Source organism: Notechis scutatus, chromosome 5 (genome assembly GCF_049901735.1).
Source record: "Notechis scutatus isolate UNSWTSFEM ecotype Mainland chromosome 5, rNotScu1.2, whole genome shotgun sequence".
NCBI lineage: Eukaryota > Metazoa > Chordata > Lepidosauria > Squamata > Elapidae > Notechis > Notechis scutatus.
In genome coordinates this window covers 77,817,945-77,844,794 of record NC_142013.1, presented here as the reverse complement: position 1 = coordinate 77,844,794, position 26,850 = coordinate 77,817,945, and the positions used below count along the sequence as shown (strand labels likewise).

Sequence of the window (26,850 nt, the reverse complement as noted above, 5' to 3'; positions counted from 1 at the left end):
GCCTGTGAATTAGTTATGTTTTTTATTCTGAAGAAACAACTGGTAATATAGACTGAGAATCTGAATGTTTAATACCTTCATTTGAAAATATGTTCAGAATCTTGGCATGTTTAAGTAAGCTTGAAGTCAATCATTTGTTCCTGAAGTTGTACACATCTGTATTTAATTCAGAAGTCACTATGGATAATGAATCATAGTAACCACTATAGTCTTAGTGCTCCTAATCTGTAAATAAAAAATACATTTTTCCAGTCATAACATGTATCAGGCACAAACCCAGAGATGAGATAACAAGATCCAACTAATTCCAGTCCTTTATTTGCTTAGAGATATTCTAGGATGTGTCTATCCTGGTAGCATTTAGACTTATATACTACTTCACAGTGCTTTACAACCCTCTAAACCAGGGGTGGGCAAACTTTTTGGCTCGGGGCCGCATTCACTTTTAAAATTTGACAGACGGGCCGGGTCAGCGCAAGATTTTTGGGAATCGCCCCTTCCCCCCTTCTTCTCCTCCTTCCCCTCCCCTCGGAGGCCCCTGAGTCAGGAGTTGCTACTGCCGGCACGGCTCCCACGCGGCTCCAGTCCCACGTTGCCTCGGGAAGGGAAAGGCAAAAGGAAGAGCTGCGGCGGTGCTTTGCAACAGCAGCAGCGGCACCGGAGGTTCAGGCTCAGCGGCTCCTGGTTTTGCCTTTCCTTCCCAAGGCAACGGGACTGGAGCCGCGTGAGCTGCGCCGGGCGGTAGCAACTCCTGACAGCCCCAGCCGGACACCTGAGCAGAGCCCGGGCAGAACTGCCTGTTGCTGCTGCGGGCGCCTGGCTGCCCAAGTAAAGAACCGCACCAGCTCAGGGCAACTGTGAGGAGCAAGAGGGGAGAGGCAGAGAAGGAGGCAGAGAAGGAGGAGAGCACCTGGCCAGTTGGGGGAGCTTCTTGTGCTGCAAAGAGGCGGCATGATCTCGGCTCACTCTGCTTCTCCAACATCCGGCACTGCCTGTTCTGTGCGCCGGCTGCTCGGACTTGCTGGGCCTGACACAGAACAGGGTGGCGCCGGATGTTGAGAAGCAGAGTGGAGCCGAGATCATTAGCCGCCTCTTTTGCAGCACAAGAAGAACAGGGTGGTGCCGGACCATTGGAGAAGCGGAGCAAAGCCGGAGATTAGTAGCTGCCTCTTTCGGCGCAGAAAGCTTCCCCAACCAGCCGGCTGGTCTCCTCCTTCTCTGCCTGTTTGTTCTGTATGGCCGAGGAGGAGGAGACCAGCTGAGAAGCACGCTGCAGGCGGGCCAGGCAGTGCAGGGCACACGCCACCGCCCAGCCCTGGCTTGGGAAAGCAGTGGGCGTTCCCGGGCGGTGGCCTTGGCCCTGCTAGCAGGGAAGCAGCTGCCCAGCTCCGTGTTGTGTGTGCAATTTTTTGCGCGGCGCGGGGTCTCTTGGCCGGCCCCAATTTTTTTTTCAGAGGGGAATATTTTTTTTTCAGAGGCGGGCCATATTAAAATGACCAACGGGCCGGATGTGTCCCGTGGGCCGTAGTTTGCCCACCCCTGCTCTAAACTGTTTAGATTCAGCTTATTGTCCCCAAAAATCTGGGTCCTCATTTTACTGGCTTCAGTGAGAGCCTGTGAGAGTTGAACTGCTGCCTAACGCCTGCAATACTGCATTCTAATCACTGCACTACCACGGATCACTTGTTTCTCCCTCCACCAGCTGAGGTCTGCAGTCTCTTAATCCAAGCCTCTTTCTGGAAAAGCTCTGGCCAAAATTCTCCCCCACTGCTTCTGCAGATGCATATTCTATCACATGTAGTTTGCCACGTGGCAATAAACGTAATCACTATCAACAAACGTGTATATTGGGAGAGGGAGGGAGAGAAAAATGGTGGGAGAGTAGATTCCTTTTATGTTTTCTTATAATATTTCTTGGATTTTGCTGTTACAAAATAGGGCCATTGGACTATAATTGATGCCTGCCTGTACACCTCCTGATGCATACAAAAATTGTTGGATTACATTAGACCCTGAGTTAGAAAGAACATGTAATAGGAGGGGGGGAGGGGAAATGATTTAATGCTATCAATTACTATTAGTTACAAAAACAGCCAGGACTTTTCGGGGGGAAATTACATCTAGTGCAGTTTTTAACAAATAATAAAAAGTGGAATAGCTTTTACATGCAATTGTCCACTGTAATTCAGAGACACCAAAATCAGAAATAGAAACATAGTATTCTGGAAGGCTGAAGTAATAAATTCAATACTATTTAGTGTACTAGGAAGATAGTTTCTTAGAGCACAAAATTACATCTAGCAGATTTCCTGTTATTTTAATCTGTACATTACTGAATCCATGTTCTTCTAATAACTGTTTGTATTCCAATGTACTTCTTTCCTTGCCTTCTGTCATACTAAGAGACTGGAAAACAGCTCTAGCAGGTTTTATTCGCTTTTCATCAAGAATTATCTCTGCTATTAGCAGCGCAATTCCTATATTTAAAACAAAAACAAAAATCAGGATAAATTACCCTAACCAGATATTATATATGAAACTATTTTGGAAATACATTCTGAAGATTCAGCTGATGGTTATCAGTGATCAGCTGATAAATCCAAGGACTGCAAGCTCTGGTTTCAACCCAAGACTTTGTAAAAAGTACTAAATGGCTTGGAACTAAAATACTTGAAGGAATGCCTTTTCATGCTTTTATGGTTTTCTACAGAAGCTTTTCTTCTAGTGCCTGCATTATCAAAGGCAGGCTAGACAACAGACAGAAGTATATATTCTAAGCACAGGAATTATTGCTGTGGGATTCCTTCAAAACTTGAACCCTCCTTAAGCCCAAGTTGATTTTCTTTTCAGTTTCAGGCAAGAATGTTATTTTTCAACAAGAATTACTGTTTTTACTTTTTTAAAAAAATGTTAAAACTTTATCTGCTAAATTATGGGTTTTCGATGCAATAATTAGTTGTACCCTGAATTCTTACAGACTGAAGTTTGTAAAGTGTTTTAAACAAAATACTTCCAAGTTAAAGATTAGCTACAATTCAGTTTGTCTTAATAACATTAGCTTTCAAATCCCTTGTTTAATTGAATGAAAAACATCATCCATACAGTTATATAAATGTAAAACCAATAAATCAATTAATATGGGAGGAGGGAGATTTAAACTCTTACCTTGCTTGGAAAGAGCAGAGAGTTTGTTTAACAGCAGAGAAATCTTTTCCTCAGAACAGTGATGTAAAACCCTTGAAAGAATATAAAGATCTGCTTTTGGAATATTATCTTTGAAAATATCACCTATTTAATGAAAATATATTTTCATTAGTTCTCCCCAAAAATGATTACATTTTCAGCTGAAAAACTTCATAAACAAAATGAAACACGAGATATAAATAGACTAAAATATATAAATAAGCACACTTCAAATATATGCAGAACAGACCCAGATTTTTTGGATGGAAGAATGAAAAGATTTTATTCTTATAATATTCTAAAAAAGCTCAGGGCTATATTTAACAATGTGCATAGATTCAAAAAACATAAGTGATCGGGTCATATCATTTTCCCATGAATTTCTGGATGCCAAAAATCAGGCTAAGCAATTTACTAACATAAAAAATGTAATGCGTGGGCCGCGGGGGGGGGGGGGGGGGGGGGGGGGGGGGGGGGGGGGGGGGGGGGGGGGGGGGGGGGGGGGGTTGGGGGGGGGGGGTGGGGGGGGGGGGGGGGGGGGGGGGGTTTTGGTGTTTGTTTTTTTTTTTTTTTTTTTTTTTTTTTTTTTTTTTTTTAAAATAGAGAAGGGGGGGGGGGGGGGGGGGGGGGGGGGTGTGGGTTTTTTTTTTTTTTTTTATTTTTTTTTGGGGTGGGTAAAAAAGGGGAAAATTTTTTTTTTGAAAAAAAAAAGGGGGGGAAGGGGGTTTTTGGGGTTATTATTTTTTTTTTTTTTATATAAAGGGTTAAATTAAAGGAAAAGTTTTGAAAAAATAAAATATTTTGGTTAATATTTTCATTAGAATTAAGTTGTTAAAATAAACAAATCCAGTTAGCTTCATTTACAGTCACATACATTAACATTTTATTGCAGAGATAATTGGAATTTTATTGAACTCTTATTTATGCACTACTACTAAAATATAAGGTGGGCCAAGTCTACCAAAGTTTTGCAGAAAAGATCACTAATCCACATAAAACTACAGATCCTCATGTAGTCTTTGGATTACCAGTGCCTTGGTTTGGTCTACAAATGGCAAAAACACCTTTACCTGATACAAAGGATACATCACAAGCATTTTGTCTTGAAAGTTGACAGCTGGTGACATCTGTAATAACTTCAGGAAGATCAAGGACAATGACTTGCATTTCTGGGTAGATCTGGACTAGATCATAAGCTAAAGCTCCAGTGCAACCTGCAGAGAGCATACAGAAATTTATTTTAGCGCTCTGTGTCATTGCGTTATGTAGAAAAGATGGGAAAGAAGTTCAGATACAATGCATGTTGTATTTGCAAGATCTCCCATAGAATTTATATTCATTTTTACTGGTTGGATGGAAGAAAAACCAATTGTTAAGCTTTACAAGAACTATTCAAATTCTTCGTTTGACGTAAAATTATGCTGGTGTTATATCTGTTGACCCTATATTGATCCTAATCTGTCTGTTTCTCTTCCCAATCACTTGATTTCTATTCTAGTTAATGGGTGACAGATTTTATATACCTTGAAAGGACACTATTTTAATATTAGTACAGTTAGGAATAAATTAGGAATAAATTTTTCTCCCAGGGGACTGAAGAAAATAGTATGGAAACATGATGGGAAAAAATCTTATCAGGGCATTATGCACCATGACCAGATACAATAGCACTTGCTGTACAAGAAGTTACCTCCATCTCTTATGTAATTTTGAACATTTAAATTTGAAGACAGGGACACAAAGACATTAATCTAAAACAGTTTTTTGACTGTACATTATCTCTCTGAAGTAGTAAAAAAAATCCTGTACTTAAGGTAAGTTATATAATATTTACAAAACTATCCATTTAATCACAATTGTACATTAGAACATTTTATGTCAATATATAGGGCTAGTAATGTTATAATATATACCTCCCAAATCACATACAACTTTGAATTGTGAAAGATCAAAAGCTGTGCTTATGTCTCTTGCTGTCACTTTGGAACTGCTGTCCATGGCTCTTATAAAACGTTGCTTTACCTCTACAGACTGACAGTGGAAATCCTTAAAAAAGAAAGTGAGATTACAAAACAAGTAGATAAAGACATGTTAAAATGTGTATTTTGTAAAAAGACCCAAAACAGTTTGGTTTCTCCTTTGGCTAACTTGTAAAGCAGTGATAAAATTATACAACCCAAGTAAATTACATTGCTTAAAATTACAGAACATTTAATTAAAGCATTTTAGAATATCCTATATACAGAAAAAATATTCTGTTCTCTGAATGACCGTAGGGAAAGTTAGTGAATTTGGTATGAAAAATATCAGGAATAAGTAAAATAGAGATACAATACACTATTTTTATGACATACAGAAAATTAATGATTCGAATCCCAGGGCACAATAGCTATTTTAAGATCTTATACCAGAATAAATATTTTAAGATCTTGTGATTATCATCCAGCCAATCAGAGATATGAATTAGGCAAATGTATGTATTTTCCAGCAGGACTATAATAATTGTGGAATGTCCTTCTTGAAGAGATAAGTCTCTATTATGGAGGATAATCTTGTACTAGTCTTGATCAATCCCACAGAACCACCCCGGCTAAGGAGAAGACGGGACATCCACTGGTACACCTGCCAAATGCTACTCATGAGAGATTGCAAGATTGAAAGTTTCAATGCTGAGAGATGAAGAAAACCATTCTGCTCTCAGTCGTGCTGGATCTTTTAAGGACACTGAATTTGCTCGCTCACTTTCAAATTCACTTTTGGGAATTACCTACTACTACCTTAATATTACTGGTAGAAATCTTCAAAATGACAAGTTTGAAAAGTCCTTGGTAAATTTACTTGATGAGTTTACACTTTTTCTTAAATAAAAATTGACCATAAGCTTAAGAACTTAAAGAATTAGAAATAAACAGCAAAGAACTAAATAAGAAAGTGATTTAAGAAAGTTATAAATGAATTAAGGGATCAAACAAAACTTGAAATAATGGAGTATTAGGACTTTTGTTATAAGTTTGGAAATAATTATATAAATGAAGAACACATTCAGGGGAACCAATCTGTTTAGTCTACCTTAAGTAAAAATAGCAAATTGAGAGATTATGGTTTCAGAAACAGAACACTAGAGGGGGCTACAGATTCCAGGCAGAAAGAGTGAAAAACTTATCTTTAGTCAGCACTGAAACTTGCAAAATAACAGAAAATGCTTGATATTTGAGATACTTCAAAAGATTTTTAAAGAATGGGGTCAAAAAAATAGCAACTTCAGTGATGATTGCTTCTACAAATAGATTGTGTCTAAAAATATTAAAGTGACAAGATAGAGAGATGAAACAAATTTTGCTTGATGCAGAAATATGAGTACATAACGGATCTGCAAAAGTACTGGAAAACAAAAAAGTTAGGAATATAAGAAGAAATAATACAACTAAAGTAGAAATTTAAATAACATTAAGAAATTGACCATTATTGAACTTACAAAAGAAATTGGTTAAAGTTTTTGAAGAAATTTTTAGATAGAAAAATGGAAGAGATCAAATCCTACAACATCTTAATAAACTAAAGATTAATGTTGTTAAAAGAAGAAAGGAGTACAAATTTGGTTGGTTCAATCAAGTTTAAAATAAGACATGTTTGTATAAATCTAGGATCCTTTTTTGCTGACACGACTGAAATGTTAATGATGTACAGGTTTATGTATGGATAAAGGATGGGTTATGTGAACAGGTATTTTGCATGTAATGTTATAGAGAGTGATGAATTATTGTTTGCACTTGTGCTTAAGACTGAACAATATTTTTTTCTTTTTTTGTACATGTTTTATTTTGTTTTTATTTTTACTATTTAATTCAATTTGTATTTTCTTTTACGACTGCTATTAAAAAATAAAAGTTGAAAGAAAAACAAAAATATAGCAAAATATGCCTAGTAAGCTTTATATTTATTTTTAAGTTCTACTTTTTAAAAATGTTCACCTTCATTAAAAAATAACTAGAATTCTTCCCTACCTGAAACAAATCATTCACTTTCTTCTCAGATGTTTGATGTATCTGTGAAGTTCCTTCTTTAACTGCTTGCTCCAAATGAGTAAACAAAGGCCACAGGTGGTCATTACAATGAAGAATGTAGTCATGAAGTGAATATTCACTATCGGATACCAGGCATAGATTTGTTAGTTCTGCATTACTGTAACCTTCAAAGACATTTTTAAAAATTACAAATATGAATTACAAACACAACATATATTTTTTTAAAAAATGGTGCATCAAATTCCAGAAATTTATCATTGTTTCTTCACAGATCAAGTACTATGACTGCATGTAATTAAGCAATTATCTTTGCTTATTAAAGTTTGCACATCTCCTTGCCATTAAAAAACATTAAATAATTTTTTTTAAAAATCTAAAATGCATGGTTCTTTAAAATGGAGATATTATAAACAGTTTGAATGCAATAGACTGCAGATACCAACAAGAAAATATTCAGGAAGTGGCAATGATTTTTCCCCAAAGGACAGAATGATCCATAAAGACTTCCTACTGCACAATCTCAAAAAGCTAAGCATCACTTACAAACATGCTAATACCCCGAAAATGGATAATTTGAATTTGGAACACAACTAACATTTGAGAGAAACCATTTTAAAACAGAAAACTCTTTTCATGCCTCAAAATTAAGGTTGCCTTCCCTGCCAGCATGGCTGCAATTTTAAGGGAAGCTAGAGACCAGGTAATTAATTCAGCATCACAACTGGTTATGTGCTAAGGTGGGCTTTTTCTAAGGCCATTGCAAGCTCATTTTTCTCCAGATGTACCTTTCCCCCCCTAAATTATGTATAGGTTTACTCTACTTAGTATTCTAATTACATTTGGATGACATTAGGATATCATGTACTCAATTTATTCTACACTTTCCTTCCAGAGTAATTTTAGAATAAAATATGACCTTGATGATTCTTTTCCAACAGACCAAGAGAAGCACAGGCATCAAGTAATCTTTCTGTTCCACGTAGGGAAGTATTCAGTTGATTTGCCACATCTTCTGTGGTCACAGTGCTCCTATCTTTAAGAAGATCAAATATTTTCAGCTTACATGCCACAAACAAAACCTACAGATATAGGAAAAATATTTAAAGGGAAATTTTGAATTTCACAGCTCAAATGATTTATGCTACTACAAATCAAAGAAATGTTATAGTCCATGCTGCATAATAAAAATTAAGTCCATATGGCCAAATAACAGATATATTACCTTTGAGCCTTTAAATCCATCCAGAAGATGTGTAAGTTTAGAGAGGCACTGTGTTACATTTCTTGGTATTCCATTTTGAATTTCCATAGGTATCTTATAACTGCAATTGCTCTCTTTGCATTTTCCCAATTCTACAAGTCCACCATTTGTTAGCCTTTTGGCATCTTCCATTTTTGTACTATCTGAAGAATCACAGTCTCCGTCACTTAGAATCTCAAAAGTCTCCACTGAAGGGATAGAGTCATATTTTATATGATGTATGGTGTGCTTTGATGGCGGATAATACAGTTCACCTAATTTTTTGCAGAAGTGATTCAAAGGAAACCCGACCACATTCAAGAAATCTCCATGAACATATTCCACCAACATTCCTCCTAGTGCTTGGATTCCATATCCACCAGCTTTGTCCCTGAAAACAAAAACATGTACATGAACACACACATTCAAGCATGAATTTAAAATGTTAGTATTTATCTTTTAAAAAATGCTTAAAAATAACCACTAGTTAATAAATTAATAAAATGTATGATGTCAAAAATAAAAGAAAATCCGGAAACTTCAGTTGGTAAAAAATGCAACAGCCCACATGGTTTTGTGCAGACCCCGGTATGCACATGTGTCACCTCTCCTGCAGGAGCTGCATTGGTTGCCAATTTGCTTCCGGGTGCAATTCAAGTGCTGGTTGTCACCTTTAAAGCCCTTCATGGCTTGGGAGAGGGTTATCTGAGTGAACGTCTCTTGCCGGTCACATCTACCCGCCCATTAGAGCGAGGAGGAAGGGAAAGTTGTGGGTTTCATCCCTGAGGGAGATATACCTGGTGGGACCCAGAAGAAGGGCCTTCTCCGTGGTAGCTCCCTCTCTCTGGAATATCATTCCTCCAGATATTTTTTCTTTCCAGATTTGGTTCTATTGTACTTTATTAATTTGATTATTTTTGTTATTTTTTATTGTTTTTTATTTTTATCTTTTGTTTTAAATATGGTTTTACATTGTGTAAGCCACCTCGAGTCGCCATGGGCAAATAGATGGCAATAATAAATAAATAAACAAACAAATAAATAAATAAATAGCCAGGATGTTAAAGCTTAAGAGACTCAGTTAAGGTCCTCTTTAGACTCTTTTTAAAGAACTGGAACCATAACACCATACCTCAAAACATTTTTTTTCCTCAGAAAAAAAAAATCTTTTAGAAATAAAAAGTGATTTTAATTGCTAATACTATTGTAGCAATTTTGAAACATAATAATCAAATGAACTTCAGTCTCACTTTGTCATTCACAGCTGATTTATAAACTTCACTATGTTATGTTAATACAGTTTCTGAAAATGGTACCGTTGATAATCTCAATTTGTGAGTATAGAAATGAAAATTTTATTATGCTAAATTCTCAAATTCATACAATATTTCAGTGCCATTGATATTTATTGACATTGTGAAGTTGAATTTCCTAACGCTGTAAGTTTTTAAACCAATGCAGTGAAGCTTATATTGCACTTACATTGGTTCACCGCTGTGGATATACTCCCAGAGAAGTTCCTCAGAGAGTTCGGCAAATTTGACTTTTGTTTCTTCAAAGAACTCAGTGACTTCAGTGTCTAGATAATCATCTAAAAATGCAGAAGTATGGATAAAACCAATAATATATTGGATAATAACATCAAGATGAGCTACTTACTACTCAAGATGACTTACTTCTGGTCTTCACAATCTGTAGTCCACAAAGCAAGATGTTGTAAGCATTCTGAAAAAGCTTTCAAGAAGCTTTAAGCAGTATATCTGCACTAAAAATGGACATTTTGTCAAATTTCACATTCAAAATGTTTCAAAACATGAGTTTTCACCAATCCTATAAAGATATATGTTTGTGCTTGAGTATAAATGCTAGATTCCCTAGTTCATAATTACTTTCTCTTTCCAGAGTGGATCCAATTTGTTGGAAATAGTTTCATAATTTCTCAGTCAATAATGTCCTATCATTATCAACAGCACAGAACTGTTATAATTTGGAAGGCAGTAGCAAAACATAATAAACTAAATTGCTATAATACAGAAACATGTTCCGAAAAAAATATATCTTTAGTGAGGTAATAGTATCATTTAATAGTATCATTTAATGGTTTCATCTCCAAAATAGAAAATTTTTGAATAGAAAATGCAAATTAAGTTTTTCAAGTTACTTGTTCATTTAAATCAACAAAGACGTATATCTTGGGTTAAATGATATTTAAGTGGGCTGTAAACACCAATTTTGAAATTTGGAGTTAATCCCAATACTTTAGCAAATATTCAAGCTATTTTCTACATACATTTGCCAAGATGTCTCACTGCATTGTATTTTTAAATAATTTGTATAGGACTGTTTTATATAAGTAACGGTGATTCTCATTAATGCCACACATTATCCAATAATATCAAGGTTTGTTTTATTGCCAACTAAGTTACTTGCTTGAAAGGATTCAAAGTTACTGTGTCCACCTTTCCCAAATATCTGGAAATCTAACCACACAGTAACTAGAAATGTTCTGAATGCTGAAACTTGCAAGTGGAAGTACTTAAAAATTAAGCCAAAATCAGTAGATTTAAATGCTTTACTTGGCCTAAGGGTAAGTGCCACCCACTTCTCTTTAGACCAATTTCTAAATATCAGCCTAAAATATTTTCCAAGTTGACTCAAGTATATAATTTGAAGTCAAAAGATTCCTGAAAATTTAAAATATACATATTCTAACCATAAGAAATTCAGCATAATAAATCATGTAAGAATCAACAAAGGTAAAATATAGTTCACCTTGTGTAAAGAGAACCATGGTGTCGTAGTGGTGAGAATGCAGTATAATTGCAGGCTAATTCTCCTAACTGTCAGCAGTTCAATCCTCAGTGGCTCAAGGTTGACTCAGCCTTCCATCCTTCCAAGGTTGGTAAAATGTGGACTCAAGATTGTTGGGGGCAATATGCTTGATTCTGTTAACCCGCTTAGAGAGGGCTATAAAGCACTGTGAAGTGGTATATAAGTCTAAGTGCTATTGCTAAAGTGGAGTACAAGATCTAACTTCACTCACATTCTCTCTCTACAGACACAGATAGATCATAATAGCACTTACACTTATATACCACTTCATAAGGCTTCACAGCCCTTTCTAAGTGATTTACAGAGTCAGCATATTGTTCCCAACAATCTAGGTCCTTGTTTTACCAACATTGAAAGGATGGAAGGTTGAGTCAACCTTGAGCCGGTGAGACTCAAACTGCCAAACTGCTGGCAGCTGGCAGTCAGAAATAGCCTGCAGTATTGCATTCTAACCACTGTGCCACCAGATGAGGTCTGCATTGAGTTTCATTAATGAAAAAGATCACTATATCAGAATGAATATCTCATTATGTATTCATTGATTTACTTGTACACCATAGTCTCTAGACACTCTCTAGAGTGTCTCTCTAGACAAAAAAGATTCCATGCTAGAAATTATTAGAAAAGGTACTAAAAATAAAACTGTCAACAGTGGAATATTGTTAAAGCAATCTATGGGATGTCTACATCTGGAATACATGTCTACATCTGGAATTTATGTTCTGTTTACTTGGTTCTTTTTAGCTATGAATAAAGATGACTAGGAAATGTCATCCCTAACAAAGAATCACATGATGAATGGCATGTAGAACATAGATATGTTTTACGCCCAAGTTAAAATGCTAGGACAGTTGGCCTTTTCTCCTGGATTTAACAGAGAATATCAAGTGATCCCAATAATGCCATTTAGAAAAAGTCATCTGTTGGTTTTGGATGCTTGCAATGTATCATTTTTTTACAAATGGGAATTAATGTTGTTCTAAGCCACCTTGAACTCCTGGAAGAAAGGTAGAACATATGTCCAACAACCAAGGGTTGAAGTTTCAGAACTTCAACTGAATAGAGATAAGCTTAATTCCTGAAATCTCTAGACTCAGGGTGATACTAAAGAGTGGACAACTGTACAAATAATGAAAATTGATCTGACACAAATATCTTATATTACCTTTACTACTGCAGTGAACAATTGCAACACCTGTGACAACACTATGTTCTTTGCCACTTAATCTATTAAAAAGAATAGAAAATTAGTCTGCCATATTTTGAAATAACGATTAATTTCCTTTAAAGTAACAACTTTACGAAGAGATATGCTCTATCATTTATGAATAATATAGTATAGCCTTATCGACCAGATATAAATGGTAATGCATTCTCACATATGGTATAAGGCTTCTCTCTTTCTCTCTCTCTCTATATATATATGTATGTACGTACGTACGTACATACACCCGTTCGTATAAATTGTGTAGAACATGGGACAACACAATATTTGCATGTAGGCCTAAAGATGTAGTAGGGCTGTATTGCTATTATACTTCTCACTTTCTCATCTTCTCATTTCTTATCTCTTCTCATCTTTCCTATTACCTTTTGCTATTGCTACCCTATGATTTATGGAGACAAATTCCTTTTGTATCCAATCACATTTGGCCAATTAAGAATTGTATCATCTATCATCCGTCTGTCCATCCATCCAGACTGCTAAATTATGATATAAATCAGTGTTTTCAATCTTGCAATTTAAAATGTGTGGACTTCAACTCCTGAGCATGCCAGCTGGGAAATTTTATGACTTGAATTCCAAACATGTTAATATTTCTGAAATTGAGAAATGCTGGTCTAAGTAATGGTAGTTTTTTTCAGACTAATTAACAGTTACAACAACAAAAAGGATTCAATTCTTGGAAATGATGTAGCACATTGGTATAATAGCATAACGACTTTCAAATCTACACAGGTCTGTCAATAATAAATAGAATATCTAAAATGAACATTAAAAAGTATAAAAATGAATAGAAATACATTAGTATAAATATGCTGCATAAGAAATTAGAAATCAAACTCTAATGTACTACCCTACAGTTTAGATTTCTCTCATACTAATGTTATTTTAACAAAAAAAATTGGAGTTTTTTGTGTCTATAAAAGTCTAATCTAAAAATAATACACTGCAAATGGCCAAGCCTAGATAAAAGCATTATTTGCATTAAAATTTATTTTTAAAGCATATACCTGGAAAGCATCCTATAGGCATCCTGCTTGTCCACTGGTTTTTCCAAAATTTGTTCTTCTATACTCTGAAATGGAAAAGTATACATATTACTATGTATATCTCATTTGGCTAAAAAATATTATGAAATTATCTTGACACCAAGTTGGACTATTGGTCCACATATTATTGACATTCATTAGCAGTAGCAGCAAAAAAGGGGTTTTGCCCCATTGTGACTTGACCTTTTGCAAACACAAATGTATGTTTTTTCTTTTACATAAAAGTGATTCTCTTTAGGACAAAGTGCCACAGCACAACTTTAAAAAATGCTTTTTGTGGTGGAATTTTCTGAATGAAAACATAATGAAGAAATCAAAGGACACATTGATTTCATCACATTTTTCATAGCTATCATAATATCTCTTTTAGTATATATTATATATATGTCCCTCGTTCTCAACAATGGTACATTTCAATGCAAATGAATGACAAAAGATATGGGAAGTGTAAACATTTTTTTCTCAGAGAAAAGTATGGTAGTATAAAAACTTTGTTTTCCAAGGAAAGTGATAAACCACACAGGAAAATGGGCGTTGGTTCTTACCTGATACGCCCCTTCTCGGCGAGCCGCGAGGAGCATCCAGAGACTGGGATGTGCTTCTGAGTCCTCTTCTTGCAGGCTGAGCTTTAGATGAGGAAACGCTCCGCCCCTCACGTGGTATCGCGCAGCTCCCCAGTTTTTTGCGATAACGAGAAGAGAGGTGATTAATTCTTTCTAATCTACTATTGGCTCCTTGGCTGAAGCAAGAGTCCCCACCAGACGGAGAAATTAGGGTGGGGCTGGATGCTCCTCGCGGCCGAGAAGGGGCGTATCAGGTAAGAACCAACGCCCATTCTCCCTCGAGCCGCTCGGAGCATCCAGAGACTGGGACATACCAAAGCTGGGCTGTCCCACGGGTGGGACTCCGTCTGGCCCGAAGGCCCCTCAGGATCACTGATGATTCTCTGTAAGACCCGTCGGCCAAAAGAGGCCTCCGCTGAGGCGTACGTATCTATTTTATAATGTCTGATAAACGGGGACGGAGAGGTCCAGGTGGCTGCCCGACAAATGTCAGCGATGGGGCTTGCGTGGCCCAGGCCGCCGAGGTGGCTGCACTTCTGGTGGAATGGGCGGTTATTCCACCCGGAGCGGGCAGGGAATGGGAAAGGTAGCACCTCGCAATGGTGGCCCTGATGCAGCGACTGATGGTGGAGGGAGAAACCTAAGCCCCAGTGACCTGGGTTGAAAGGATAGGAAGAGGGATTCGACTTTCTCATGGATTGAGTGCGCTTAATATGAATACGCGAGGCCCTTCTAACATCTAGGAGTGCCAGAGGACCCCCTGCCCTGGAGGGCCTAGGGCAAAAGTTTGGTAGAACCAGATCCTGTGACCTATGGAAGGGAGAGTTGACTTTTGGTAGGAAGGTGGGGTCGGGACGAAGGACCACTCGGGTCTGCATGGAACACGCATAGATCGCTCCTGACTGACAGAGCTGCTAATTCCGAAACTCGACGAGCAGAAGTAATAACTACTAGAAAAACTACCATAAAGGTGAGAAACTGAAGGGATGAATCCCTCAAAGACTCGAACGGGGAACGAGTAAGATAAATGAGGGCCTTGATGAGGTCCCATGAGGGGAACCTGTGAACAGTGAGAGGGCACAGGTTGGTGGCGCCCCAAGGAAAGATCTAATTCGGGGGTGATGAGAAAGGGAATCGTAGTTATCACAGGAGACCACGGTCGAGAGGGCAGAAAATTGTAGTCTCAGGGTGTTAGGTGCGAGCCCTTGCGAAGGCCTTCCTGAAGAATTCTAGGATCTGAGCCACAGAGGAGAGAGGGGATCAATCTGAGACCCGCTACACCACTTGCAGAACCCCTTCCAAGTGGCATCATAAATTCGCGTGTAGTGGAAGGTCGCCTGGCGGCCAAAATAGTGTCGATGACTTGACTGAGGGCTTTTCACTAGTCAGGCGGATCCGCTCAACCTCCAGACGGCTAACTGGAGCCATTGATGCTCCGGATGCAGAAGGGGCCCCTGAGAGAGGGAGACCCAGTCCGGGGATCCTCCATGGAGGCGTTACCGATAAAAGCGGAGGTCCGCAAACCACGGTCGCCTGGGCCAATAGGGAGCCACCAGGAGAAGGACTGCCCTCTCCTGAATGCGTTTCTGTATTACACTGGGAACTAACGGGAGCGGAGGGGAGGCATATAGGAGCCCTGGGGCCATGGGCAAAGCATGGCGTTGAGATTCTCCGACCGGTGAGACGGATACCGGGAGAAGAACCGTGGAAGCTGAGTGTTGGACGGAGAGGCGAAAGGGTCCACCACCGGAAGGCCGAATATTCTGGACGCTTCCTCGAGTAGGGATGGATGGAGACTCCATTCTGCCTGGACCACCGTGGCCCTGCTCAGCCAGTCCGCCTGAGTATTGTCTACTCCGGAGATGTGTTCGGCTTTTAGAGATAGGAGGCTGGATTCTGTCCAGCGGCAAAGGCGCTCGGCTTCCCTCATTAGCTGGATGGACTGGGTGCCCTTGCCTGTTGATATGGGCATTGGCCGTGACGTTGTCCGTGAGAACGAGAACGTGATGTTTGCGGACCTGAGGAAAAACTGCACAGGGCCAGATGGACAGCGTGAAGCTCTAGCCAATTGATACTGCACCTCTGCTCGGTCGGGCGACCATTTGCCCTGTGCCGAGAGCGAGTTGAGATGAGCGCCTCAACCGGACAGGCTAGCGTCCGTAGTGACGGAGAGTCATTGAGGTTCCTCGAAGAGGTGGCCTCTGTTGATGGCGGGATTGGTCCACCAGAGAAGAAACGTGAGGACCCTTGGAGGGACCCTGATTCTGGCCTTCGAGTTGCTTCTTCCGGATCGTTGGAACGGGAGCAGGAGCCACTGGAGGGATCTACTGTGTAGACGGGCCCAGGAATAATAGAGATGGGTGACACCATTTTTCCCAACAATTCAGAGAAGTCCATCAAGGCCACCCTCCTTGAACGCCTGCTCTGTTTGACCAGTGCTTGAATGCTAAGGAACCTCCCCGGAGAGAGGAAAACTCTTTGAGAAACGGAATAAATTATGGCACCCAAGAGGTTGATTCGGGTGGAAGGGGTAAGTTGGCTCTTTGCCAATTGACTAGAAACCCGTGTGCCCATAAGGCGAGAGGGAGACCCTGGTATCCCTGACTGCCTGGGATTTGGACGGGGATAGAATAAGGATAACGTCCAAGTAGCAGTGGAGGCGGACGGGAACGCTCCTGAGATGAGTCGCCAGGGCCGCCGGGACCTTGGTGAAGGTCCGGGGGCCGATGCCAGTCCAAAGGGTAGGGCCACGTATTGATAGTGAAGGCTATTATGACAGAACCTGGGGAATTTGTAATGGGAGGACCCTGATTGGAATATGGAGGAATGCCTCCGAAAGATCTATGGGAGATAACCAGTCTCCCGCCTGGAGCCTAAAAGAATAGATTGCAAGGAGTGCATATAGAACCTACGTTGGATAAGGTGACGGTTGAGCCGTTTCAAGTCCAGGATGACTCTCCAACCCCCAGAGTGCTTGGGCACCCCAAAGAGATGGGAGTAAAAGCCCTTTTCTCCCTGATTCGGAGGGACAGGTTGCATGGCCTGGATGTCAAGAAGATGATGGATGGCTGCATCCATTGGTGCACGTTTGGAGGATCCCTTGAGGAGGGGGGGATGGGATGAAATAATCAGGGGGCGGACCTGAACTCCAGGGCGAGACCAAACCTGATTGTGTCCCTAACCCATGCATCGGATGTGGATATGTCCCATTGGGCAGCGAAGTGGCTGAGGCGGCCGCCAATGGGGAGGGAGGAAGAGGCTCCACCTTCTGCGGTAGGGCCTTCCTCCCGATCCCGAAAGGGTCTCTTGTAGCTGCCACCGCCTGGTCCTGTCGTCCGGGACCGTGCGGTCCTGGGATCGGAAGGAAGGGGGTCTAGGGTATCTGGACGGGAAGGGGGTAGATACTTTCTCTTACTGCGGTCCTCGACCAACAGTGGTTCCAAGCTGGGCCAAACAGTTTATCTCCCTTAGTGGGAGCAGTGGCCAGCTTGACCTTATTCTTACGTCCGTCTGCCAGTGTTTGAGCCAGCATGCGGCGAGCCGTGACGTGCGATGTGATGGCCCTGGAAGAGAATTTTACCGACTGGTAAGTGGCGCCAGCCGAGAACTCGGCTGCAGCCACTGACTTCGCTATGTCCTGGTGTTGTAGTCCCTCTGCAATGCTCTGGCGGATGGCTGATTCCATCCAAGCCCTGATGTGAGGCGGAACCTCGGAGGTAGAGGGTTCGCCCTGGCGCAGACCAGCAGCAGTGGGTGTTAAAGTGGTTGGAGGAGGAAGTATTGACGGCTCCGGGCGGGACTCCTGAACGCCTGTCAGACTCTTTTTCCAACGCTTGTGGCGCCTTGAGGCGTCACGTTGGGAGGCCTTGGAAGGTTCCTTGTCCTGTCTAGAGCCCTTAGGTTCCTTGTCCTGCCTGCGCAAGTAGTGGGACTTTGCCTTAGCCTTCAAGGAAGGACGTTTAGAGGGATTGTCGTCTGCCATGTTAGATAATAAATACTAGCAAGGGCGGTTGGCTCGCCCAGATCAGGCCTGGATGAGGCCGGGTGACGATGAAGCTGGCCCGCTCCCCTTTTGGAATTTGTTATGTACGGAGATAACAGAAATATATATACTCTAATTTGTAATTTTTCTTCTCCCTTTATTTATTTTTATGTTTTATACCAGGTGAATAAACAGGTTCTACGTATACCTCTATATATCTATGAGAAATATTGGTGTACAAAAGAATTTTTTTTTTTTTTTTTTTTGTATTTGTATTTCACATTAGGTGACAATATGCAATACATTAGCTTCAGGAGCTAAACAGCCCCTGGTTTTAAAAATATCATATATATTATTATTATTATTATTATTATTATTATTATTATTTAATGTCATTGTAACTTTGAACAGTCACTAAACAAGCTGCTGCAAATCAAGGATAATATGCATTGTAGCCACAGATTTTTCCAATGGGATTAAAACCCTCTGTCAGGAATTGAACTCTGGTGTTTTGTTTTTGTTTTTTTGAAATCTATAGAAACAGTAACCGTAACAGGGAGAACTGTATCTCAGTACAGGCCAATCAGTCAAATAAACGCCTGAGGCCTAGAGTTGAAGAAAGGGCCTCTGGCAGCAGGCCTCCAGACAAGAAAAATAAAACCGGAGGGGGCTGCAACTTCGCCCGAAACGGGCTGCGGGAGGCCAACAAGTAATAAAGGAGCGGGCCAGGTGGAAGAGATGGGCAGCTAAGCTTTAACCCAAGGCCTGGAGCTCCAAATCACCGCAGTTAAAGTATTTAAAAATGGCGCCCGACCACGATGCGGAGCCAAAATGGCGGCCGCAAGCTGAACCGTCGGGACGCCTTCGGGACGGAAAGGAGGGCTTGCTGGTCAGCTCAGCTCCTAGGGCCCTAGGGGCGATGACCCTCCCGATCGGCGTTTAGGGTGGGGGGAATCCAGCAATAAAAGAAATGCGTGCCACGAGGCAACGCGGAGGCAGCGACGCGATCTGATAAGGGTGGGGGGTCGCGCTATCGCGCTGCGAGCCCACAGCCGCCCCAGGGACGGGGAAATTTTTCCCTTAAGTCCAGACCCTTTGCGCAGGAGGAGGAAGGAAAGGCAAACCTTATGAAGACGAAGTTGGAATAGGCAAGAAATAGGCAAGAAATGAACGATCAGCCAAGGAGCTCTCTGAAAACACAGCCTGACTCTTCGAGGCTGAGCAAAAGACTGGGGAGACGCTGCGCGATACCACGTGAGGGGGCGGAGCGTTTCCTCATCTAAAGCTCAGCCTGCAAGAAGAGGACTCAGAAGCACATCCCAGTCTCTGGATGCTCCGAGCGGCTCGAGGGAGAAAGACTGTTAAGTTTAATTGTTCACAAAACATTTATTTCACCAAACAGGAAACCACATTGTTTGGACTTTCTTCCATTTTGCTCATGCCTTTTTCATTCAGAACCCACTGAGAAGTATTCTTTCCAAATTTGTCTAAACTGACCTTCAAAATCACTGTAGTTGCCTGACCACGCTTGCAGCATCTTTCATCCTCAGACTGTTTATGTATAATGGTTACCCATTTTCCATACTAGAATAACTCTGTTATAATACAATTTTAAAAGTACTAATATTGGATAGACAAAACTGATATTTTAAATTTCTATTATGTGTATGGACCCAGGAATACTATAGACCTACACAACTATTACCAACCTAAAAGTTGTCAGCATACATATACTCACCACTATAGTGTCTGCTCCAATAACAATATCTGGTGTTTGAAGATGTTTCTGAAAGAAAAGAAAAATAAAGCATAAAAGATCTGTGTATTTTATTCAATTTTCTCCATGACTATCAATGCTCCTATAAATTTGAATGTTAACAGATAACAAATTAAGCAGAAAAAGCAACCTTAATTCAATAAAAGCAATCTTGATGTCATTCAAGTGCAATCACTAATAGAAGATCAAATGTGAGAGTGTGGATACTTGTAAGCTGGCCAGGCATTTGATTGGTGTTTGGTGAATGGTGGGAAGCAGGGAATAAATAGCTGATTTTCTGCAATTTTAGAAGTCTGGATGGTATATATTTTCTTCTGAAGTCTTTTCAGAAGAAATATGGGCTTTAAAATATGTTTTAAAATACATAAAACTTTGTGTCTCACTTTTATAATTGAAGGTCATCCACTGAAACATTAGATAGGGAGATTTACGTAGTGAATAAGGAGAACATCTATATACATAGCACATAGTTAAATTATGCAATTTTCTGCCCTCTGATATGGTGGCGATTACTACTTGAATGTTTTAAAAGGGTACTACATTAATTCATGGATGACAGGTCAAAGATTAAACATTAATCCTCATTAAAAAGCTCCAAAGGAATTGGGCTATCATCATGTTTATGATATTTCTAAATTAATCTGGTGAGCCACTCTGTGACAATGAACATTGGATATTGAATGTTGGTTTGGCCTCATCCTGGCTCAATGTCTTAAACTCTTCCATGTATTTGAGCTCATTTTCTTTTGTTCCAAGTTGAATGTTTCATCCAAAGGTTCCATGTTTTATGTTTAACAGGCTGCAAAATATACATTTGCACTAATAACAAATAGTGATAGTGAACAATATCTTCCTTGGCTATAAACATTCAATTTTCCTATGGATAAAATCAAACACATGTTAAGTGAATGACAGACCCATTATTCCACCCATCCTTATATCAACCATTGGCTTTCTACTAAAGTGGCTAGTAGTTTTCCTGTTATTTGATGCCAAAAGAGGGATATAAGAAAAAACATATAAATAAATCAATGCAAGAAACAAACAAGACACATCAATAATTTTTTTTTAAAAAAGCCTTAATATGGAATTAGGCTCACCACATGCATTCTATTTGCTACTTCAAGTGCCTTCTGTTTTGCAGTTTCTACAGCATATTGATATGGGGTTGAAAAGGTTGATTTCTCAAGTGTTTCTTTGAACCATGACGGAACAACTTCAAACTGGAGACCCTGTTCAAAACAAAGAATACATGAATTGGGGTGGGTGGGGGTGGAATCATGCAAGATTTATATTTTATAGAATATAAATAAACTTAACACTATCCTCTTCAGAACCGCAGATTGCAATCTGGAATATCTAACATCACAGATGCAACGGGAGAATATAGTATACTAGCTTTTCCTATTTCATCTTTCTACTCTGCAGGCAAACTTAATCTCTCAGAAAGTAAGGGCTGTCTGAATAGAAAGACTGAGTAAAGTGCAGCAGTTAACAAAATGTTCTGGTGGGACTTCAAAAACAAAATATTATGATAAAGCCTCATTCTTGCTAAACTTGAATCAAATCATAATCATGCTTAAAGACATTATTAATAAGGTAAAAGTTTCAGGTTTTAGGAGGAAATCGTTTCACTAATTCCCACAAATTACATATAGAAGACACTGGAGAAATAAACAACTTACTAGCTAGAAATCTGATTTAGATGCCCTTCAGTTACAAACACGAGAATTATCCACCTTATGAATTCACAATGATGATTTCTTAACTACTTGGTGAATTTAGCATACTGAGTGAAATATAAGCAGCAAAGGTAGCTGTGTGATGTTTGCTTTATCGAAAAAATAGAATATACAATATGATTATTAGGCTACAATTCTTTATCAAGATAACTAAAGCAAAGAGAGTGGGAAGAAAAAATGGACTGTATCTAAACCATGTAATCTTTATAAAATAATTTTATAAAGATGGACCATATCTAAACATGTAATCTTTATAAATCCATTTTATAATTTATATAAAGGAGAGGTTTATATAAAAGGAGAGGTATGTTAGCTTACACTGGCAAAAAAACCTGAGAAGTCTGATTTGCACCTTTTTCAGCTAACAAATTGTATTACAATATATAAAGTATGGCTCACAAAAGCTTATGCCTATTAAGCTTTTTTACTTGCTGAGATTATTTCAGCTTTGACCTAGGCTTCTCCTGAGAGCTATAGAGATAATCCCACCATATTTCATCCTCAGTTTTTAAAAAATATAAAACTTTTTAAAATAAACAGCAAAAGGGTGATTAGAACATTCATTTTGGACAGTTACAAATGGACTAAATTTCCAGGTGGTTTTTAAGTAAGATTTTGAAATTAATTACAGGAAACCTTCCTGTAGGAAAATACACGTTCTTTAAAAAAGCATAATAGGTTGGGACTTTGAATGCTAGTTCCTTGAAGGATTCAGGAAATTAATTATAATTAGAGAAGAATATTTAAATTTGACTTACTAATACAGAAGGGATCAAAATACTTTAGTACAAGAGGTTTTGAAGGGTTTTTGTGAACAATGGACATGGGATACCCAAATAACAAACCAAAAGAACAATCTGGAAAAATCTTTTCTATATTTGATTTCCAAAAGAGCATTGTTAAACTTTTGAAGGGTTTTGTGAAAAGGGACAGAGAAAAAAATGAAATCAAGTTCTACGACAGAACTTGAAGGGATTAAAGATCAAGTAAAAACAAGGAATACAATTTGGCTTATTTGACTAAGGCTAAAATAAATATGTGGTAGTAAGCTTTAATGAACTTTTTTTGTATTTTTCCACTTAGTTTTAAGCACTTATGTATTTTTATAATGTACATATTTTTTAAATTTTGTTCCTTTTGTTGTTTGCTTTTTCTATTACTATTTTAAAAGCAATAAAATTTATTTAAAAGATGAGATATGGGGAAAAGATAATTTGTTGTATTTTATGACAACTGTTAAATTACTAAAATTATACTTGTTATGAAATTCATTTCCTTATATACTTTTCTTTTTCTGCAATTTTGGAATATTTTTCTTTCAGCTTAATTTGTATTTTTTTACTGCTTATTAAAAAACTTTAATACAACTCTTACAAAAAAGTGGAAACCAGAGGCCGTGAATTACATATTCCAAGTCTGCACAATGTTCTTTCTGTCCATCTTAATAAGTTTAAGAAACTGCTGACTTGAATTTCACATGACAAATTGAATTTCACATAACAGCCATGCTTCCCTGTTCAATCTGTTTAAATCTAGCTAAATGAAAATATTCACATTATCTTTTAAATCTTTTATTTGTAAACCATCAAGAGTCACCTGGACACCTAAATCTTAATAAATATTAATTAAAAAGCCCATTTGTTGTAATTTTAAGGTCTTTGTGCTACTATAATACTTAGCAGTCATTTCTAATCATTACATTTGTTTGCGTTTTTTTATGCTGCATAACATTTTACCTACCTAAACATCTACAACAGTTCATTACTGTGATATTTATGTCCAGCACTATTAAACGTTTTAGGGCAGAACATAGCTACTGGGTCTGTTTGACTCTAAATTTACTGAACATGACTGAACTTTATTGTTGATAAGCCAGTATCCTATATCAGAATACAGAATACAAAACAGAATACAAAAACACAGAAGCTAATAACCATTATGCATGACTACCTTCAGAATCTCTTTCCTCATGTGTAACAGTAACAGGTAGATGCCATTGTGACGTATATTTTTTTTTCTTGAATCAATCTTTTAAATATGATCAATAAGCTGATTTGATGGGGTATACTTCTTTATACATGTCACAAAGGTACAAGTAGTCCTCAATTTACATTTGTTCAATTACCTTTCAAAGTTACAATGGCACTGAAAAAAGTGACTTATGATCGTTTTTCACACTTATGACCATTGCAGTATCCCTATGGTCACATGATCAAAATTCAGATGTTCAGCAACTGATTCATATTTATGACGGTTGTGGTGTCCTGGGGTTTTTTGATTAGCAAACTCAACAGGAAAAGCAGGTTCACTTAACAACCACGTTACTAACTTAACAACTGTAATGATTCACTTAACAAGTGTGGCATGAAAGGTTGTAATATGGGGCAAACTCACTTAACAAATGTCTCATTTAGCAGCAGAAATTTTGGGCTTAATTGGGATTGTTAGTCAAGGACTACCTGTATTGCACATCATGCATTAAGGCATTAGAAGGAGAAATGGGAAAAATATGAAAATAAAGAGTGGAGTGGGGGGGGGGGGGGGGGTGTGAAAATGGAGAGAAAAATAAGAGGAATAAAATTTTTTTTTTTTTAATTTTTTTTAATATTTTAAAAAAAAAATAAAATTTATTTTTTTTTTTTTTTTATTTTTTATTTTTATTAAAATAAATTAATAAAAAAAAAAAAGAAAAAAATATATTTTTATTATTTTTTTTTTTAAAAAAAGAAAAAAATAATGGGGGGGGGGGGGTAGATGAAAAATTTAAAATAAAAAAGATTATTTATTTTTTTTTAGGTTGTTTGGTATTTTTATTTTGATTTTTATTGATTATAACGAAAAAGGGAAAAATAATTTTTGTTTATTTTTATATTTTTTTAATTTTTTTTTTTAATTGGGAAAATTATTTTTTATTAAATTTAAAAAAATTTTTTTAAAATTTTTTAAAAAACGACCGAGGGAGCCGAGAAAAGGAAAAAAGCCCTTCCACCACGTTTCCTATAGGATAGAGGTGCGGAACAATGCATTTGTTCATGTAATGAACAATTCGTGTAATTGTTAAAAATCCTGCCGCTCTGCCTAGATCGGATTTTTTTTTAATCTTTATTTTTATTATTTTATTTTTTTGGGAAATGCAAGGAATTCTTCGGAGCCCATCAACCCGCGCAGGGCGATTTAAACGAGTCCGCGCACTCACCGCGTTATTGAGGATCTCCTGCCTGCGCGGGGAGCCGCTTGCCAGCACCACCTTTTTGTCGGCCAGCTTTTTAAGGACCGGGTTGAGCACCATGGTTGCAGCCGTCGTGAAGGCGACTTTGCAAAAAGCCCAGGAGCGAGAAAAACCCAACAAAGCCAGGCCGCCGGCGGACAACCCACTAGGCCCTCGGAGGAGAGGGCGGAGTCCCAAGAAGACGTGGCGCCTCCCTCCCGCCTTCTGCGCTCCGAATCGCCAACGTGAGCAGCCGCCCTGATAGCAGGGCTGGGGAAGCTACGGCCCTTGTGGACGTTGAAATCTTCAAGTCACAAAGGGACCTATATAGTTCCTCACCTCTGTCCTATAAGAGCAATGGTGGAAGGTCTTTTCCATTTCTCGGCTCCCTCGGTCACATTTTTCGTTCCGAGGAAGGAGAACATTAGTTGAGAAATGCTGAGGAAAGTGCTCTTGAAATCCTTGCCTAAGTAAACTTACGCGACTTTTCAGGTTTTTCCTCAAAAAGAATTCAAAGATTGCAACGCAAGTGACCTTAGTTGAAAGGACACTTGACAGTTTTGTACAACTGGACTACATTATATTCTGCCTCTGTTGATCTAGCAGGCTGAAGTATGGGATGCGGCTTACAAATGCAATTACAAAAATTAGTTATTTCATTAGAAGGCTCAACCTGTTTAACCTGGCTTCAAAATCCCAATGGTCCCTACATGATCTTTAACTGGGAGTGGGCATCTGGATTTTTGCAGCAGGGATCTGAAGCCTCACAACTGACTCATGTTCTGGGTTTATGCAACACCTTGAACCACAAACTATCCAAATGGGTACAAGTTTTAGCTAAGCTTAAAAAACAACAACATTGTTCTCTAAGATCAACTTGCAAAGCTTGCAACTAGCCTGGCTAGGTGTATTGTTTAGACATACTATTCAGTGGTGGGATTCAAATATTTTTACTACCGGTTCTGTGGGCATAGCTTGGTGGACATGGCTTGGTGGCGTGGCAGGGGAAGGATACTGCAAAATCTCCATTCCCTCCCCACCCCACTAACCTGCTTTCCAGCTCCATTCTCCTGTGCAGGGCAACAAAAGAAGACCCAGCCGACCAGCTGGGATTTGGGAGGCAGGGAATAGATGGGGGTGGGGCCAGTCAGAGGTGGTATTTCCAAACTACTCAAAATTTCTGCTACCGATTCTCCAAACTACTCAAAATTTCCACTACGGTTCTTCAGAAGTGGTCAGAACCTGATGAATACCACCTCTGATACTATTGTATCTTGGCCTCTTGAACCATATTTGCTTATTTTGGCATAGCATGGATGAACATGGTATTTTGGAGGTTTAACCACATTCATGGAATGTATGAATTGCAAGAAAACAAAGTCTCAAACTGATGTGAATCTGTAATTATGGGATAGAATGACTTTTGCAGTACCGTGCTCTAAAAAGTAACAATGACCAGTAATTTTGGGATTTAAATTATCTTCCATTGGAAGTGGTATGAAACAAATTATCTTGCAACATTAAATTTTGTGAGCTGCTTGGAGTCACCTAGGTGAGTTGAGAGGCTATATAGTTTTTAATAATTAATTAATTAATGCTTCCCTGTCAGATCTAATGTGCAGACCAAAGCTATGGAGTTATAAGAGTGACTGATGTTGAATAAAATTGGGGAAAAGTCCGACTTACTTTAACAGCATGAGTTTTGTAATTCACAGTGTACTTTGTTAGACATTGGAAAAGACTGAAAGGAAAGAACAAGAATGATATATATTATCTGCCTACCCTTAAGCCTCCCAGCAGAGAGTTATGGCTGCATCATTATGTCATGCTCCCCTATATGGGGTTTAAATACTTACCATATAGAGTAGATCCCTTTCTGAAACTTTAGTGAATCAGTACTTGGATAATTGTACACATGTGTAACAGCTCCTGCATATACAGTTTAGGGCGACCTTGCACTGCTGAACCTGGGATTTGGGGAGGGAAGCAGCTTTTCAGCAGGAAGTTCTGTAGTCAATGGCTTC

At 38.8% G+C, this 26,850-nt stretch overlaps 1 protein-coding gene across 2 annotated transcripts; it reads right to left on the bottom strand.

Annotated features, from left to right (window-relative positions):
* Positions 1 to 1,919: 1,919 nt before the first annotated feature.
* Positions 1,920 to 25,024, bottom strand: ASMTL (acetylserotonin O-methyltransferase like). Of its 2 annotated transcripts, none has more exons than XM_026666872.2 (13): positions 24,815 to 25,024; positions 20,977 to 21,108; positions 19,838 to 19,885; positions 13,516 to 13,580; positions 12,446 to 12,507; positions 9,931 to 10,039; positions 8,431 to 8,839; positions 8,125 to 8,287; positions 7,188 to 7,372; positions 5,097 to 5,229; positions 4,254 to 4,397; positions 3,166 to 3,288; positions 1,920 to 2,477 (listed from the first exon to the last, which is right to left on the bottom strand). In XM_026666872.2, the coding sequence occupies exons 1-13, from the start codon at positions 24,905 to 24,907 to the stop codon at positions 2,263 to 2,265; spliced, it is 1,881 nt and encodes a 626-aa protein (XP_026522657.2). In that variant the 5' UTR covers positions 24,908 to 25,024; the 3' UTR covers positions 1,920 to 2,262. The 2 variants fall into 2 exon arrangements, with proteins under 2 accessions (XP_026522657.2, XP_026522658.2); XM_026666873.2 differs by having other exon boundaries at positions 3,166 to 3,236.
* Between the last annotated feature and the right edge of the window lie 1,826 nt (positions 25,025 to 26,850).